The 19,837-nt window shown below is 29.9% G+C and overlaps 2 protein-coding genes across 2 annotated transcripts; both read left to right on the top strand.

The window, feature by feature from the left end:
• Nucleotides 1–8,660: 8,660 nt before the first annotated feature.
• On the top strand, nucleotides 8,661–11,175 carry LOC119670181. Its single transcript, XM_038080346.1, has 3 exons — nucleotides 8,661–9,048; nucleotides 9,104–9,687; nucleotides 9,746–11,175. Exons 1-3 carry the CDS (start codon nucleotides 8,884–8,886, stop codon nucleotides 11,094–11,096), a joined length of 2,100 nt encoding a protein of 699 aa, XP_037936274.1. The 5' UTR covers nucleotides 8,661–8,883; the 3' UTR covers nucleotides 11,097–11,175.
• A 4,940-nt stretch (nucleotides 11,176–16,115) lies between these two features.
• On the top strand, nucleotides 16,116–19,609 carry LOC119666724 (pickpocket protein 28-like). The gene is made up of 6 exons (XM_038076006.1): nucleotides 16,116–16,300; nucleotides 16,395–16,595; nucleotides 16,663–16,774; nucleotides 17,428–17,576; nucleotides 18,355–19,151; nucleotides 19,215–19,609. Exons 1-6 carry the CDS (start codon nucleotides 16,116–16,118, stop codon nucleotides 19,607–19,609), a joined length of 1,839 nt encoding a protein of 612 aa, XP_037931934.1.
• The last annotated feature ends 228 nt before the right edge of the window (nucleotides 19,610–19,837 follow it).

Here is a 19,837-nt window from a genome sequence, read left to right as displayed (position 1 = left end):
TACAAGGTATAGAAAAGAAAACATGCCAAATCCTTGACGACAACCTATAGTAATAGTTATATTGTTAATAAAGTCTACCAATGTAAACAAAACAACTTAACAACTTCTCAATTAGAATTGAATTATTTTCATAAGAATGGATGTACAATATTGAATTAATTGGGTCTTAAAATTTTTTTGTTTCTAATCAATAACAGATTAGAAATATAATTAAAACAGATTTACTGTATAATTGATGTACAATATTGAAGGAATTTGGTCTAATTTTTTTATTTTAATTAATGTATGTACTGCATTGTATTTCTTTATAAAGCTGAAAAGCTCCATAGGCAAAAATTGTTTTATTAATATTTAAATGGATTGTAATCCTGCCTTTAAGAATGTATTTAAGACCTTACTACGTTATTAAAGAAATGTTAATATGTGTATATAAAAAAATTAAAAATATTTTTCCAAATATCAGAATTCATTGTTATATTTAACACTGTTGAGATGTAGTTTTAGAGTATTATATAACTGCTTTAAATATTTGATCCAATTTTAAGCTTCTTAATAATTTTACTTACATGATGTATTATTAATTTAATGAAAATTAATTTTATATTTTAATTGAATTCATTATTTTATATGTAAAAGCCTTAAGGAAGAAATCTAATTCCTAATCATTTCCTAGTAATATTTAAATAATTAAAATAATCAATTAATTGTAAATAAATTCAAATAAATATACAACAGAATTGCAAACAAAAAATGGTATTTATAAATGTAATATAAGTCATTAAATATTGATTGCACTTCATTAAATTCTAATATCCAATGGATATTCGTATTGAATGAAAATATTTTACTATATCAAATTAACGAATGCATTACTGCAATTCAATTAATTCACATTATTGTGCTGTAATGACGTGCATATAAAAGGAATAAGGATGCTGAAAATAATTTCCTTAAATCAGCAAAGAATAAGGTGTTCAACTCATTGTACTGCATTCACAGTGAAATGTTGATGAGTTTTAATTTAGTTGAGATTTTAATGAATTAAAATGAATTTGCAAATATTTTCACTAATTTTCTTGCATTGAATTTACGTAAGTGTGATTATCAAAAGACCAAAGGATCAAAATGTGCAAAAAGCACAAAATACTTTGGAATAAAATTATAAATTCATCACTTAAACTGAACGCACACATAGGTGAACAAGGATATTCACAGATATTCACACAAACACACACACACACACACATACAGAGAAGAGGCAAAAGCAGATGCAAGGCATTCAGCAGTTTTGGTATGCAGACAATTTTCAAAATGACAGAATGTAACTTAAAATATTCAAAATATGAAGTGGAAGTAGGGTTGGGTTCGGAAAGGATTTTGAAACTATTTCTCAAACAACTTTTCAACGATTTACTGTATTTTATACACTCGCTCAAATAAATGTTGGTCATTAGTATATAAAACTCGAAAAAGCATTGAAATCATTTTCTATTATTTTTACTTTGTCCTTTTTATTATTATTTTTTTTTTGTTTTTTTTTTTGGTGGAAGAAGCAAATGTCATTTACGTTATGTTGCCACTTGAAGTGTTTATGTGGGTCCATATTATGCGACACTTCATAAAAACAATAGTTCCAACATGCGCTGCTGATGCTGCCAAATGGAAAACCATTTTGAAAAGGATCTCATCTCATTTTCGGAATAGTATTTTTGTTACCATTGTTTTTGATGATATGCTCCGTTTATGAATGTGTAATAAATATATGTTAAGTTATTTAAATTCATGTTATCCTTTGGGCTTAAGCTTGTACAATAAATTCATAATTAATTATTTTAAAATAGTTAAGCATTTATGGCTGTCATTATCATTTGAACTTCAAATTAAGGAAGGAAATAAATTTGAAAAAAAAATTATATATTTTAATATATGATATCCTGTTGGGTGTTAATGTTTTATAAATAGTACAAGGAAAAATTAAAGTTAGTCAAAATAATAAACAGTACACATTCGAATATAATATATAAAATATTTTAAAATTTTAATTAATATATATTAATAAATTTATTATAATTTATTAATATTGATAAATATGAACATAAATATGTCGATATACATATTATAAATATGTCATTTTGAATATTAAATGAAAGTGGTCTACTCACTTGAAAATCTCGGCAATATTATAACAAAGTTGTACCAGATCTGTGCGTAGGCAGATGATATTGCAGTCATTGCAAAGAGCGTAAGAGACCTATCCAATGTCTTCAAGAAGCTAAACGAAAGCATTAGCACAATCAGGCCAAGAAAAAGATGAGATGAGAATGTGTATGGTGATGCAAGAACGATTGGAGTACTGAACTGGAAGTGGGTAACAGAAGAAGGGATAGATGGTAACAGATCGTGAAGGAGGCCAAGGTTCATACCAGACTGTAGTCCCAAATAAGAAGAATAAGAAATGAAATTAACCTATATTAAAATTTACCACCTATAAAATTATTATTCCAAAACAATTTATCACCTGCGTGATTTGGGAACTATACTAAAACTTACCAATTATGACACTATTATCCCTAAATAATGGATGGATCAAAATAATATTATAAATATTATAATATTGTAATATTGAAATAATATTATAAATTCATCATTTTAACAGAACGCAAAGAATCTAAATCATTCAATATATAATAATTTAAGAGGAATTTCCTATACCGTCACTGATATTATTTAAATTATAAAACTGTTAACATTTGTTTTAACATATTCTGCTACTTTCTGTGCGTTTTTCCTCTTACATCTATGTCATTAATAATCTACAAATGTCTTATCGATCACCATATTGTATATGATACTTATAATGTGTTCCAAGATAAGGCAATGTTGAAATATTTTCAAGATAAGGCATCGTAAGAAGCGACTAAAATCTAATAAGCACCACCCGATGCAGCTTTGAGGATAATTGGTAGTAGTGAGTTCAACTTATGGCATTTAATTGAATGTTTGAATCTAGTACCACAAAGGTTAGGTCCCGCATCCTTAGCTGTCCTGGCCAATAATTTTTCTCTAATTAAACTTCTTCAATCAGAATCTCCAATTTAATAATTAAATTACTTTAAGAATTTGAAGAGATTGTTAGAGTTGGAGATTCAATCAGGCTCTCCAACTGAATAATTTAATTATTTAAAGATAAATAATCAATAAAATCAATGAAATTAAAGAGACCAAGAGCTTTAATAAAACTGGTTGGCCAGCATAGAAATGATAAAAGCGGTTAATAACTGTCTACTTATCTTACTATTTGTATATAACTAGTAAATTTTTGTAGATAACTGAATCAGAAATACCATCAGAAATAAATTTTAGCCGTTTACTTGATGTATATGTCAGCAACCATTTTGGTTGCATGTGGCATCTGGAGCAATAAAAATTCAGAAGTAACTGTCAAAAGGCTATTGCATTCACAAAACGTCATCGTATGGAGTGACAATTAATGAGGAGATGTATAAGCTCCGATTTTTCATAAAAAAACGAGTATTGTGACCTAAACCGTTAAAATTGTAAAACCTTATAATCATCAATTTTTTTTATCGCAAAATTACGAATATAATTTTAAACAATGAGGTTTCAGAAATTTATCAATACATGTTGTTTCTTCCGCGTAAATGTTTTCTTTTTGTTTTAGTGATGTGATTTGTCCACAAGGGTCAAGCGATATGCAAGACCCTTTTTCTTTTTATATTTGGTTATGCAAAGACTAATATTTACGTAGACTATGATCAAATTTTTCAAACTTTGCAAATAAACAACCTACAAGTTATGAAGCGTCTATTCCCAACAAGTCATTGAATAGGATAATACCAAAAAAGAAGAAGATTTGAATAATGATGTCTTTCACACCTAATGGAACGACGAAACAGTATATTGAAATACTTAATTTAAATGAGATTAATCATAAGTGAAACCGCAAATTGAAATATATTCATAAATTTAAAACAATTGCAGTTAGTTTTGTTCTCATCTGTTCGATTCTATGACTTGATTTTTACAAACATCTATCACTTACTCTACTCACCCTGCTATATAATACCTATACTTTTATGTTTGTCATATCTAGATCCTTTATTTAATGAAAATCAATAAAAATTAAATCACTATTTTGACTAGATGGGCTTGAGGAACTATTATTCGTTTAATTGGTTTTTATTAAGTACAATAAATTAACAAAAATAGTACTACTACATTCGGTATCTCTGTTCCTTGATTTGTTATATATTAACTCAGGATAGAATTGTAGAAATCATCATCACTCAAATAAAATGGAATACTCACAAAACGTTCAATTTTATACAATTCAAATGCCAAGCTGATGACAACAGCAACAAAATGTCTGTACCAGAAGCAAAATGTACCTTAACTTCATCGCAAAATTTTCCGTCAACTACACAATTGACTTTTGCAACTGGTTGGCAATTACATAGCAACTGCCCACCAAATGGTTTACACCTTCACTATGGAAGTTCATAAACCACTTAACTTCTCAATATGTCCCTCAGGAATTTGAAAGAACCTCTCCGCACAACAATGCGTATGTCGAACTACTTTCCTTCAAAGAAGGGAAAGGGAAACCAAAAAACTGTTACTAGAACGGTAGCAATAAATGTGCAACTTTTGCCAAAGGAAGTATCAACTTGACTGGCTATCAAAAATGGTCAAGCCAAGGAAGTAAGCATTACTGTCAGCACAAACACTAACAACAGCATTTGCAGAAGTTCAACAAAGTCCAATTGACCTAATCTAAGTGAGTTTGTTGATTAGTTCATTACACAGTTCCAATACAACAAAAACAACAACAATAGTAAAGTAGCAGTTGTTGGATGATTTAGAAGTTAGTGGGTGCCAAAATATTTTAATATGAGCAACTGACTAACAGCGACTGCGACAACGATAAGCACTTGTTGTAATACGACATTGGCAATATTGTGCTGGCAACTTTTTTCATCAATTTTAATGCGAAAATTCGATTAAAGTAGCAAACCAGTAACGGTAGACAAGAAGATTGAAGTACTTATCTGATTTGCTTGAGCTTTTGTAAAACTGACCCGTACTCCGGCATCGTAATTCTTAACTACAGAGCACTGCAGACAGTCAGCAACGTTTTTCGGATTACTCCTGTCAATTTGTGGCTTTTGAGATTGGTATTTTCATGTTGTCAACATTTGGCATTTGTTTGTTAAAACTCAACAGCACAGAAAATGACTGACTGATTCCAGTTGACTATTAAGGATAATGGCGCTTTATTCTGTCAAAAGAGAATTTAATTGAGCTGTCATAAGTTTAATTGACAAAAAAAAACTAGATCAAAAATAGATGAAAAATTGAAATGTTTAGAAATTAGTGAAAGAAAAAATAAACTTTATTGACCAAATAATTTTGTGATAGCTTTAATCATTACCATTATCTGTTTAAATTTGTGCTAATAAAATATGAAATCATTATTAAATCGACTAGACCTACCCGTTTTTGGGTTTTATTTTTGTTTTTATTCCGATATCATCAATTTTCATTAGTTTCTTATCAATTAAACAACTGTCATCAGTTGTTTTAGCTTTTTTGTCATTGATTTACTCTTTCGACCTCAGAGCGCCTCAATTCTGTTCCACCGCACGCATTCGTCAAATAACTAACTTCATAGCACCGCTCATCCTGTTCGCAGTGCTGGTAAGGATTGAGTTTTGCCGCCATAACGAATGCGGCAAATGCAGTTTACCTTGATTAAATTTGACAGTTAAGACTTTAAGCGGACTAAGTACTATGTTTGCGGTTTCTGGGTACAAGTGTGGTGCGGCCTGTCGCGACGACATTGACTTTTGTTCCTATTTTTATAAGTGACAAATCGAGTTCTCTTGTTTTGTGGTATGGAATTTTACCATCAAGTTTTTGAATGGAAAGTTTGACATTGTAGCTACATGGATCTTAAAAAATTATCTTATGCAATTTAAGTTTGAATTCATTTGAAATTAAATTTAAATTGAATAGTTTATAAAATATTAGTAGTTCATAAGATACTGAGAAAAAAATTTTTTTTAAAAAATATTTTAATATACCAGAATTATATAAAGACGAAATTTGTAATCATTTTGGAACACTTAATGATTAATTTAAAAACTTTGCTGCTATTTCTATAATATATAAAATATTACGGGATTAAGTTCAATATTAAACACTTTAATCTATTGAGGGTACAAATAAAATGATATTCGTTGATAAAACTAACTGACTAGATATATAGATATTTGTAAATTATACAGTATTCCTTAAACTAATCCAGTTGAGTTTCTTATATTGTGTGTTGAGCCTTTCGACTAAGGTGACATAAACTTCTCTTTTCAGAGAGCTTTAAGAAAAGTAAATGGGACAATTCTTCATGAACAGTCTACATATAACACCTTCAACACATAGGCATGTAATGATATTGCAAAGCAAAGAAGTTTTCTCTATATTCAAAATACGTCTTTAAATTAATTGAAAATCGAGAATTACAGCAAGAAATGCGGAAATGTTAAATTTTCTAAACGAACGTAATCTTACTCGTAATATCACAGCTAAGACATCAGCTGATAAATCCATAGCATGACACATAAAATATAGGATAACAAATTTCATGACAGTTGAGCGATTAAGTTACAAATTATGAGTTGATATGACTTGATTACAGACATGGTATACAGAAAGAAGTTAACACCGAAAGGATTCGTTTGTCTTATACACCTGTTTAATGTCGAAATTTTAAATTAGGGCTGAGTTTTCGTAGTTAAAATATGTATATAGTTAATTCGGAAACAACTCTTCAACGATTAAAGTTTATATAATATATGATGTTATGCACATAATACAGATTTTTTGAAATTGTAATTCTTATTTAATTTGAAAAATCTAAACCTTATAAAGCTATATTCAAGATATACAGAAATGAAATGGTTAATATAAAACATTTTGGTTTCATGTGCAGTTTTGTAAATACCATATATTCTGTGATCCAATTGACCTTTTTAAAATAGTAAAAATTAAAATGATTTTTATACCATTTTTTTTTTTTTGTTTTGTCATTATACCATATACTACCTTTTGAGATTTAGGTAGTGTGCCCTATTCGTTTATAATAGAATACACTCCATAAAACTAAAGAATGAAATATTCGAGCAATTGGACTATGAATTTAAATGTTGAAAATCCATTTTAATAGTCACAGAAACAATAAACTTAATTTTTAGAAATATAATTTTATCTCACCAGAATTACAAGAACGATGATGGAAATCAAATCAATTCCGGAAATGCTTCAATTTTGATTGTGTGAACGAACTATAATGGAATTGTTTAAGTTTGTGATACTGAAATTAATTGGAACGCTTGTCATATATTCAATATTGGCATTTGAAATATCGAGCTTAGGAATATAAATCCAATATGAACGAACAGTGTATGTTATGAAAAAAAAATTGTATAATATTTGCAGCTAAAATTTATTTAAGTGACTGTTTATATTCACAGATTGACAGATCTCTATCGTTTTTAATATGATTAATCTCATCAATTCGTCTATGGTCGTTACTTCAAATTATTAAGCGACCACAATGCATTGGCAACTCTATAAATATCAGAGCAACGACATACCATATGAATGCAGACACATTTTCCAGATTTCTAATGGAAAACGACAGCAAATTTAAACAAGAAGAAACTTATTATCACAGATAAAGAAATCATCACAATTTAGGCAATTCTCTTTAATGTTGCAATAATAGCTAATAGGAGCGATAAAAACAAACTTCTACAATCGGTAGAAAATATGATCATTAACGCTTCGCAACAGCACTTTTGATCTTTCTGCAATTTGCATCTTTTTGCTTGAATTTTACTGCAAGAATTTTACTACACCTGTGATTGGACTAAATTGAAAGTCGTGAACTATTGTAGCGAGCATCTGTAGCATAATCGTGCCCTGGACATTAATTTCTCTATAGTTTAGTAATTCTGTATTTGAAATTTTATCATTTGATGAAGTTACCAGGTTACGGAATGCGTACGAATATCTCTTATATGCTCTCTTCTATGTAAATATTTCTTAAACTGCTGATTACTAAATTATTAATTAGCAGAAATCTAATTTTAATGCTAATATAATCATTATCCAGATATCAAAATTAATATTTACTCTGTGAATAATTATAAGAAAGACTGCTAGAGTAGAAAATTATATGTGACTACTAACATATGAAAATGCGGTGAGACTATTTGTATATAAAAAACTTATATTATATTATAATATGTATTATAATATATTATATTATAATGTACATATATATTATACTATATACTATATTATATATAGTACATAGTACAGCATATTGTACTTAAACTATATTACAATAATAAAGCAATGTAAATTTTTCCATATTATAATTGTTATAGCAACTTTTCGTTTGTCGTATCATACTTTCTATTCATACTGTACGCAGCTGAGTTTTTAGTACGTGTAAAAATCTTGACAGCACTTTAAAAATGTAAACACCAGCTGTTGTTTTTGACGTTAGAAATTTTGCAATAAAACAAAAACAATTACTCGGCATCTGCCTTAAAAGTATATAAAATTTATTGAATGTCATGTAATATAACTAAAAGTATTGTTGGTTTATAATAATAATGAAGTTAAATTAAAGAATATCAGAGCATTATAAACGCGTTGTTGTGCATATATATTATATACTTCACCGACCGGTGGATAATTAGTTTCATGAAATCACTGGCAATACAAGTCATATAAAAATAATATTTTAATATCCTTAATCAAATTCAAATATAAATAAATTAAATACAAAGCTGTATGCAATATGAAGGTGAAACATTCCACACTATTGTACAGAACGTTTCCTGTAAGAAAGGCGCGACGCCAATACCGTCTGTGCCCAAACAACATGAGATATTGGATATTCAAGCCGATGCCTTGAACTTGTATGAAGAACTGGAATACTTATTGAAATTCAATGATGTAAGTTTTGTAATTCATCGCAATATTTATATGTAATCATGCTTATATATTACAGTCTAATAAACTCAGTGGTAATAATACGGACAAGCAGCAACTATCTGCTGCATATACGTCGCATACAAATGCAATCATTCCGAATAATCTTCACACAGTGCATTGTGAACAAACTGCAGATTATTCATTTATTGAAAATGTTAAGGATATAGAGGAAAACCCAATACTTTGTTATGAAGATGATTATGAACTGCAATCGGGAAGGACGTCGTTTATAACATCAGGAATATTTCGAAAACAAACTGATGGTTCCAATTCCAATGCAAAGTTAAAAAATCTTCAACAAAGCAATGAAACACAAAATGTATATTTAACTCCCCTAGAACAACGCGGTCGTATCATTAACACAAAGGAATTTTATAATTTTTACTTATTTAGAAATGTAAATAATCGAAACAGTATTGATTTACCCGAAGTACTTCCAATCAAAAGCAGTGAAACTATTTTAGCAAATGTACCACAATTGGTAACAGAACTGGCAGGTGCAGAAGAAAGCAATCTAATACCACACAATTTGGATACATTGTCGAAACTAGCATATAATATACTTAAATTCTCGAAACAGGATCGCATCGTTATTGATAGGTACTAAATGTTAGCTCAATAAATAAGTTTAATTTTATAAATTTGCTCTTGTTCACAGGAAACGTAATGAAATTTTACGCACTGAGTTAAGTACAAATCAAAAAACGGTTTATCGTTTTTTATTACCAAAAGATTTTAAACTAAAACTTAGGAAAACATGTAAAAACAAACAAATAATCAATGCAACAAATGAATCCGTAAAGCCAAAATCAAGGGTTGGACGTCACAAAAAGAAAACATCAACAGTTGCTAATGCTTTAGATAAATCACAACTCACATTCAAAAATGTGAATCACATTAATAAAACTCAAGGAGTTGCATGTGACAAGACCAAAACAGATAAAAGTCAAGATACTTCAATACGCACACGTTCCGGACGTCTTATAAAAACCTCAAAAACTACAATTAGTCAAGAAGAAACAAGCAATTTCGTACATGAATTCATAGAGCAACTTACCGACAAAGACTACAAATGCAGTAAAAACATAAAAACACCACAAACTACTGAACCTCAGATGTCAATACTTGAATCTGAACAAGAAAAGTCAACTCCAGCCACTACAACGCAAAGTAAACGTCGTGTGCCACCAGGATCGATATGTCCAACTTGTAATAAAATATTTTTGGGACGTCGATTACAAAAGCATTTCATACAACATCCTGATCATATGAAACAAATGCATTTAAGCTCCAATGAAGACAACCAAATAGCAGCCAATAATGATATTATGAATGAACAAATCCCGCCAAATGAAGAAATGTCATTGTTTCGTTTTTTCATATCAAAATTGCAGAAATCTAATCTCAATGAAGATCAGCGAGCCGAAATATTTCTTAATGAATTAAACGATTTTGTTGAACAACTGCAACTGCGTAGCTCACGTATAATTAGAAATACATCTGGTTTACACTTAGTAACATCACGTACAGCACGTGTCCTAGGTATACCCGAAGGTCAGTATGCGCTCGATATGACAGCTATTGAAGCACCACCAGAATTAGATACATCTTGCGGTAATTATGATATGTTGCAATCCCATAAAGCACCACTCAGTAATGTACGCAATATTGACTATACAGCATTGAGCATGTCTTTAGATAACACTATTACTGATGAGGCAGCACAAAAGTTAAATCTATCAGCTGGCGGTAAATTACTGCCACCATCTGAGGAAAGTCTATTGCGTGCTGTTGATGATTTGGTTGGTATAAAGAAATTGGTAGATGGCAGTTTACTTAATCAAAGCGGTCACCATGGCAGATCAAATGTAAGTTCTATAGTACCACATTACGATCATGTGAGTGACAATGCCGTTGAGGCCATGACTATGAAAGAAACAGTTGTCAATCCGCAAGCACCACCAATTTTGGATCTATCGGTCGACTTTTTTAAATTTAACAAAAATTAATGCTGAAAATAATATATGAAGAGATATGTTAAAGATTATAAGTTTTTATATCCTTAAGTTATGCGAAAGGATGTCAGGCGCGCATGTGTTTTAAAAAGTTTTTAGATTTAAAATTTTAAAATTCGTTTATTGTATATTTAGATTTTATAATGATTTTAAATATTTTAAGCATAATGATATTTATTATTTTTAAATATGTTAAGTATGAAAAAATCGAAATAATGTTTGAACATATTTATAAGATGTATATGAGTGTGTGAAATTTTTGAAATCATGAATTTTAATTTTTTTATTATATAAATAATTAATTTGAATAAAAACTAATAAATTAGAAAAAGTGAAATGATGATGTAAATTTCTGAAACTAAACATTGTGATACTTGTTATATATCAGCTGTAATTCATATCGTTCACTATTCTTACGAAAGGTGCATCTCCTGCATGATTGTTAAGTGGATCTGATGCGTAGAACCAGATGTCTTTACGATTACATTTAAAGTTTTCTATTAAGCAAAATAAATCAAGTGAAGATCTAATGTAGTGGCCATCTTCTAGAGTTGTTTCTAGAGTAATACAGAATAAAGTGAAACAAGTGGCCATATTCTAGATTTATTCATAGAGTAATACTGAATGAAGCGAAACAAGTAAGACTTGTGGTAAATAAGGACAAAACAAAGTATTTTCACTCAACAAACAAATTCCCTGAGCGTCATGGGATCCACGTCACTGTTAACAATTATAAGTTCGAAGTTGTGAAAAACTTTGTTTATTTATCTTCAGCGTATACCCTAAAGATGACGTCAGCCTTGAGATGTGACGAACAATCACTCTTGTGAACATATGTTATTTGGGACCTAGTAAGCAATTGAGAAATAAAACCCTCTCTCAGCAAGCATAAATCACACTCAATGATGCCTGCCCTGCTGTATGGTGCAAAAGCTTGGACAATTACCAATAGTGATGAAAAGGCGTTAGGAGCATTCGAGAGCTTCAGAAGATCTATGGTCATGTACGCCTTGGCGACGAGTATCGAATTCGATGGAACGATGAACTGTATGAGCTATACCGCGGCATTGACATAGCGCCTAAAAACTCAGCGGCTTTACTGGCTTGGTCATGTCGTGCGAATAGAACAAAGAGCTCCGGCTAGAAAGGGGTTTGATTCGGTACCTGCAGTTAAAAATCGCAGTAGAAGACTTCCGTATCTTTATGGGAAGGACAAGGTGTCTAACAATTTGTGGGCGCTTGGTGCTATCAACTGGCAACAGCAAGCCATTGATCAAGCTGGCTGGCGGATGCTACTGCATGCGGCAAAGAATGACTCACGTCTGTAAGAATCAACTAAGTAAAGTAAATAATACTAAATGTTGGTATTGCCATTGGCAGTTTTAAACTTTTTTCGATTAAGCAAGGTACAATTTATCGATTTCGTTAACCTTTTTTAGTTATATACTTATATAACAGTATGGTTATAATAGTATGGTGCTAACAGATTTTATACATCTCAAATTTGGTCATCTCTTCGACTTTATGCCGTTATTATTTCTGCTGGACTTTTACCATTAATAGATTCTATAACTGTCTGTCAAAAATTAAATCATACAAAATCATATAAAAACATCTAAGCAACTTCAATTATTCGATAGCTTTTATAAAAATCTTAAGCGACAGTATATACATGTTATTATAAATCTTAGTACAAGGATTAAAGGTACTTGCTTATCATTACAAATGTCTCCAGGGCTTATAGAACCCCAATTAAAATATCCTTACGACTAATGCGAAGAATTAAATGTACATGAGATGTAAATATAACAATGGATAAGTTCTATTATATTTCGCTCCATAAGGGTGACACACCTAACTCTCATGAAATTTTTATTTTGACTAATAAAAAATCCATTAGCCCCAAATATTTGTTAAATTGAAAGAAATAATGCAATATTACAAATAATTGTACTATTGGTCAATAAACCATTAGTTAAAGCTCCAATTAATTCGCTATTAATTCTTATATCATTTAAATAAATTTTATTAGGTTTGCAGATACATATAGTATTGAACTATTCTATTTGAGTTCGATGAACCTATTAAAAGAGCATCAATACGTAAACTAACAGTTTTTAAAATAAACAAATAAGTCAATATTCCGTAAATATTGTGCAGATATAAAAAATTCATGTTGAAAGATTTACACACTTGAAATGCACTAATTAAGATTTATTTAAATGATATAGGAAAACATATGTATATATAAGTGTATTTACTACTCATAAGACATATCAATATTTCTAAGATTTATATAAGAGAAATACGCAGAGTATTATATAAATGGGTCAGATGTTTTATTTAAGATATCGTTAAAAATATTTTGTATATTAAATTCAATATTATATTTCAAATAGAAGAAAGTGTTTTAATATACAAAAAATGTTAATTTTAATTATACTTTTATTATCAGTCCTTAGGTAGTAATTTTTTATTACTTGCTTACTGTTTAAAAAGAGTATACCTATTTATCTTTTATAAATGTTTCCGAAAATTCTGTGATGGAACGACAAATCACGTGATTCCTTCAACTAAGGAAACGAAAAAATTTTGTTGGAGGGGTTAATCTATTTCTAATATTTAACGAGAAAAGTCTATCGAAAACAAATCCTCAATTTCTTTAAAATGGATATCAATTAGATAATTTAAATTGTAGGTATATATCAGTCTTTACTCTATTAAATATTCTTAATTCAATGTCGAATAGATTTTTTAACTTAGGATCAAAATAGATATTTTATCATTTTAGCACAAAAAATATAATTTATCTATTTCTTTATCTCCGTATTAGAGCGACTCGTGTTTAAGAAACTATTATAATTTTCAATCTATAAGGCATATAGATTAAATTGCTATATTATACAGTGTATCAATGGTATAACCTATGGTAACTTATGTTTCTTTTATGTGCTAAAAAAAGTAATCACATATGTGGCCAATACAGATAAAATATTTACCTCACTTGATACAATAATGGTACATTAATTCTTTTACATCTTGTCATTATAAAAACTACAACACTAAGTACAATTAGAATTTTTTTTAAATGCTGTGAAATTCTACCTCTGCATTGTAGATTGATTGTATGATATGAGAGAGCAACACTTCTTGCCTGGAACTGAACGTTATCTTCTGTTACACATATAATTTCTAAACTCAACAAAAATGTCATAGCCCCAACACCACAATATCGGTTGCGTTGTGTACTTAGCTCACTATTTTCCAGCTCTGACACCACAGAGGTCTACCCTCATTTTATCCTTTTAAAAGTTTTAAGAGCGCGAATATATTTATTTATATAGATATTCAACTGATAAAAGCATTATATTAATAAAGAGTCTCTTCAAACCTTTCGAGAGATTATTGTCATTTAAATGTATATATAGATATTTAACTGATCAAAGCATTATATTATTGAAGTTGCTTTCCAAACTTCAATCAAAGGCAGTTGCCTTTCCCCTCAATAATTACGTAGTAAAAATCAAATACTGCTTTACGGGGTATCTCTTTTTATCATTTTACCAAGAATCTATTATGGAAAATATCTTATTTCAAACTTTAGAATAAATGGAAAACTTTTGCTTCTGAGATTATTGGTGGTATAAATGAATAAGTTTATTTTGAATTAATCGATTACGAATCTATCTTATTAAACCGTATAAATCCTAAAAGAACTTTCTCTTAAATACTTAAAGCGAAAAATACTTTAAACTTGTAGAGTACAACCTTGACTTTGTATTTTATTGGATTTAAGTAGTCGCAAAGTCAATATTTTCAAAATACATTGTGACCGAAAAGCTTTCGGAAATTCTCATTTAAAATTCGCGCGCTGTATATTTTTCGATATTTTAAGTTTATGTAGTTTGGCAGCACTTGTCCTCAATTACTATGCCAAAAATGAGCGCGATCTGTCAGACAGTTCGTTTACGGCAGCTGTTGAAACCAGTTCACCTCAGTAGTGCGTTGCGAAAAAAACAATGGAAAAAAATATTGAACAAAGAGTTTGCATCAAATTTTGTTTTTCGAACGAAATTTCGTGTGCAGAATCGTTGCGAATGCTACAAAAGGCTTATGGGGAATCAGTTTTATCGAAAACTCAAGTTTATGAGTGGTACAAAGCCTTTCAGGACTGTCGTACGACCGTCGAAGACATGCCGCGTTCTGGACGACCTTCGACCTCTACCACCGACGAAAACATTGAAAAGGCAAAGGAAATCGTGTTCAAAAATCCTCATGTGAGTGTTAGAGAGATAGCACGAGAGCTAGGCATCGGTCGTGAGATGGCTCGTTTGATTTTGGTGGACAATTTGTGTATGCGACGTGTCAACGCCCGGCTTGTTCCGATTCACCTCAATTTGTTCAACATTATCAACGATTTTAAGGCCAAACATTCAATAAATACCATCGAACAGCCACCGTATTCACCTGATCTTGCACCGTGTGACTTTTTCCTGTTTCCCAACCTCAAATTACCACTCAGAGGAACGCGTTTTGAATCCATAGAAGACGTAAAACAGAATTCGCAGAGGGAACTCAAAGCCATACCGGAAAGCGCCTATAAAAAATGTTTTGATGATTGGAAGAAACGTTGGCATTTGTGTATCGCTTCTAATGGAGCATATTTTGAAGGAGATAAAATAAATATTGATGAAGATTAAGAATTTTGCGTTTTATTTAAAATTTTCCGGAAACTTTTCGGTCACAATGTATCACTCATGCCTATCATTGGTAGGCATTTTCTTTTATGCTTCACTTGATAATCATATCACGAGACATGCATATCGAACACAATAAAGGTATCACAAACAAATAAACAAATATTTTCGTTTATTTAGAATTCTTTTGATGAAAAAGGGTCAAGTAAGTTCTTTCGTCCATATTTTTGGCTAATGGAATTGAATTCAGAGCTAATATTAAAATATTTTCGATGTACTAATAAAAAAGTAAAGCAGTTCTACTTAAGCAGTCATCATGAGTACTTTACAAAGTTTTCGAAAAGAACAACCAAAATTTGTGATACCTATTAGACGTCACAGTGACTCTAGCTTAAATAATTTTAAAAAATTATTTATGGAAAACACGAATGAATTTTGTAATAACACAACTTTACATGGCCTGAAGTATGTTGCAGACAAGCAATTGCATCCAATTGAAAGGTGATTAGTAGTGATATCATTTCAATGTGGTGATATCATTTCAATGTAGTGATGTAAAATTTTATATTAATATTTTGTTTTATTATTTCTATAGAATATTCTTCACGCTTTCATTTATTGCAGTTGTAGTCGTCTCAATGTTTTTTATATCTAGTGCTTACTCAAAATGGCGCTCAACTCCGGTAATATTATCACTTAATCCAGAACCAACAAGTATTACAGAGGATCCTTTTCCTGCTGTTACTATTTGTAATCTGAATCAAGCACTAAAGAGTAAAGCCAAAAGTTATAAGAAGTGAGAGAAAAATTATATATTTTAAATGTTTCTTTAAAAAAATTTTATAATATATTTTATATAACAGGAACACTACTGAATATGAAATATTAAAGATAATTTGTGGACATAAGTCATCGGTTAAAAATGCTTCAGTGCCAATAAACGATTGGAAAAAATTGGATCAAGTTATAATTGATGTGAGTACTTGTAAATACTACTTGTAAATAGAACTATTAGCCATAATTATAAGAACTACTTAGGGTTCCAAAAATAACACTTTAACCTATATATTATATAAACCTAAAATAGAATAAAATATTATATAAAAATCAGCTTTGAAATATGTAACATGCATGAGAAATTATTACAAAAATTACAGCTAAGAAGTAGATTTTTTTACAAATAAATTACAATTCTTCCAGAAACTACATTTAAAAGTATTTTTTGACTACCGGATCATTGCAGGATTTTTCAGCCAAAACCTACTTACTATATACCTTACATTGAAATGATTTTTTCAAATATTTATAAATAGATTAACATTATTTATTAGATCGATTATTATGCCCATAGCTGTTGTTTGCACAAGTAAGTCTGCATTGCTATTCGTAGATCAGTGAGATATCGTTGATTTCATTGAATAACTAAAATTGATTAGTTCTAGGACTCATAGTACTAATGATGACATGCATTATTTAACAATTCAGTATTACTTAAATTTTTGCATTAATATCAGAGCTCACAGGATAGACCCTAATGCCGTGAAAAATAGTTTCTGATACAATACTATAGCACAGTATTATATTAAATCCTTTATTTTAAAAAGTTTGATGTCACCTTCTAATTTCAGGTATCACAACCATGTTCTAGACTATTAATATCATGTCGATTTGGAGCTATAAATTATGATTGTAAAACTATTTTCCGTCCAATAGTCACAGATGCTGGTCTTTGTTGTGTTTTTAATATGGTGCATCCGGAATTTATGTATATACCAGAGTAAGTTTTTATTTTAATACAACTTTCTTTATTAAAAACTATTGCATGCTAAATAGTGACTTTTCCACTATTCTGAATTTTACCTATTAGTTTAGAAAAGAGTGGAAGCGAAGTCAAGTTAAGTTTTAGATCACCTCTCTTTTAAATTTCAAAAAAATTGTGGGAGTCCCTAAAATAAATCTAAGATTATTAGATATCTTAGCCAATCTAGGTCACCTATAAGATTTGAAAATGATTTATATTGAGTGTAAAATCTACAAAAATTCTACTACGAAAGTAGGTAAGTCGTATACTATAGGTTATTTAATAGTTAGATTTCGGAACGATAAATCTCAAAAAAATGAATTCTTATCAAAGAATTCTCAATGAATCTTACAGTCTTAAAGATTTATAACAGCAGAACGATAGAATAAACGGTGGAATGTATAGAGAACATTTTACTTTCATAACAGTGTCTTAAACTACATCAGCTTTATGATTAAAATTCCAGAACGATACATTTTAAAAAAAAAATCTCAAATGTAATTTATAGTCTTATAGACTTATACATAATATATAAGTCGAATATATATAAACGATGCTTTAAGCAGTTATTATGATTTAAAAACTGGACTAACATTTATTTATCAAATCAACAACCATAAGATTTGATATTGGGCTAAACCAATATTTCGGAACCAATGTTTAAAATATTACAAATTTATTATTTCCATCTAAATTCTCTAATTATTTCAAGATTGTTTCATTTTCAATAATTATTAATAATATTCTTATTTAGTGTAAATAACATTGAAAACATTTCATATACTGATGGTTCTACACCAGTAGATTGGGATCCCGAACATGGATATCCAAAAAATTTACCACCACAATATTATCCAAGAACAGCCGTCGGTACTGGAGAAAATCTTGGTTTCACTGTGATGCTAAATCTAGAACCAGATGAATATTATTGCTCATCTTCTAATGGTATGGGTTTTAAGATATTTTTACATAGTCCCACCGAAACTCCACATGTTAAAGAGGTTGGACTCTTTTTAGCAGCCGGAATGGAAAGTAAATTGCGTATACATGCAGAAAAATTTGAAACTGATCTAAAATTAAGATCAATGCGTAAGGACTATCGTAAGTGTTTATTCGACACTGAAGGAGATTTGGTATATTTTTCTTATTACACTAAACGAAATTGTGAAATGGAATGTCTAACAAATATGATAATGAAACATTGTGGTTGTGTAACATATTATATGCCCAGAATGTACAAATATAGTAAAGTGTGTAGTGTTAAAGATGAGGAATGTGTGGAAAAATATCGTCGCTTGTCGATGATGCCTGACGATCAATTATACGATTGTCATGATTTATGTTGGCCAAGTTGTTTTGATTTAACATTTGATCCATATCTCTTTAGTATACCAATATCGCATCATGGCTTTACGGTAGATCATCCGCTTATCGACAATATGTCTAGTGAATATGCTTCGAATAATATAGCGATTGCACATATGTTTTTTAAGGAGACAACGTACAGAAGCAGCAGACAAACTGAATTCATTGGCACGACTGATTTTTTATGTAATAAATAATATAATAATTATTTATCTTAATAGTAGTTAATAATTTTCATTTCTTCATTAGCAAGTACAGGTGGTTTGATGGGCTTATTTGTTGGTTTCAGCTTTATATCATTAGCTGAATTCATTTATTATGCTTTAATCCGACCCTACTATAATATGCGTAGACGTAGGCTTGCTAAAATATTAAAGAATAAAAGTACGACGAAAAACAGTAATTTGGCTTCTCAAAGGCACTCATTTACTCAACAGCTATATAATCGGTTCAATGGGCATTTCGGTGATTATTTGACAAAGTCTGAAACTAAAAATATGAACAAAATTATTGTAACTCCGAATAGCGCAGACAAAATAAACTTTCCTATACGCGGAGACGAATATTATATCCTTGATGTCAACAAGTGGATGGCCAGGAAATCTCACACAAGCATGAAACCCTTGGACAATTATTTTAATTGAATTACAGCATTGTAAGTCAAGCATGCCAGGACGTGTACGCACAGAATACGTTAAATAAACACACAAATTTCTCATATATCCTTTGTTAACAAAAACGTTAAGGTACACTGAGTTTCACTTCACTTTAAAACTTATTTATAAATATAATAATCAAATTTCGATCAATTATTAATAAAAGTACATTGAAAAAATAAAAGATGTATACAAATATTCTGCATTGTTTTTAGT

Source organism: Teleopsis dalmanni, chromosome 1, assembly GCF_002237135.1.
Source record: "Teleopsis dalmanni isolate 2A chromosome 1, ASM223713v2, whole genome shotgun sequence".
NCBI classification, from domain to species: domain Eukaryota; kingdom Metazoa; phylum Arthropoda; class Insecta; order Diptera; family Diopsidae; genus Teleopsis; species Teleopsis dalmanni.
This window is presented reverse-complemented; position numbering and strand designations above follow the sequence as displayed.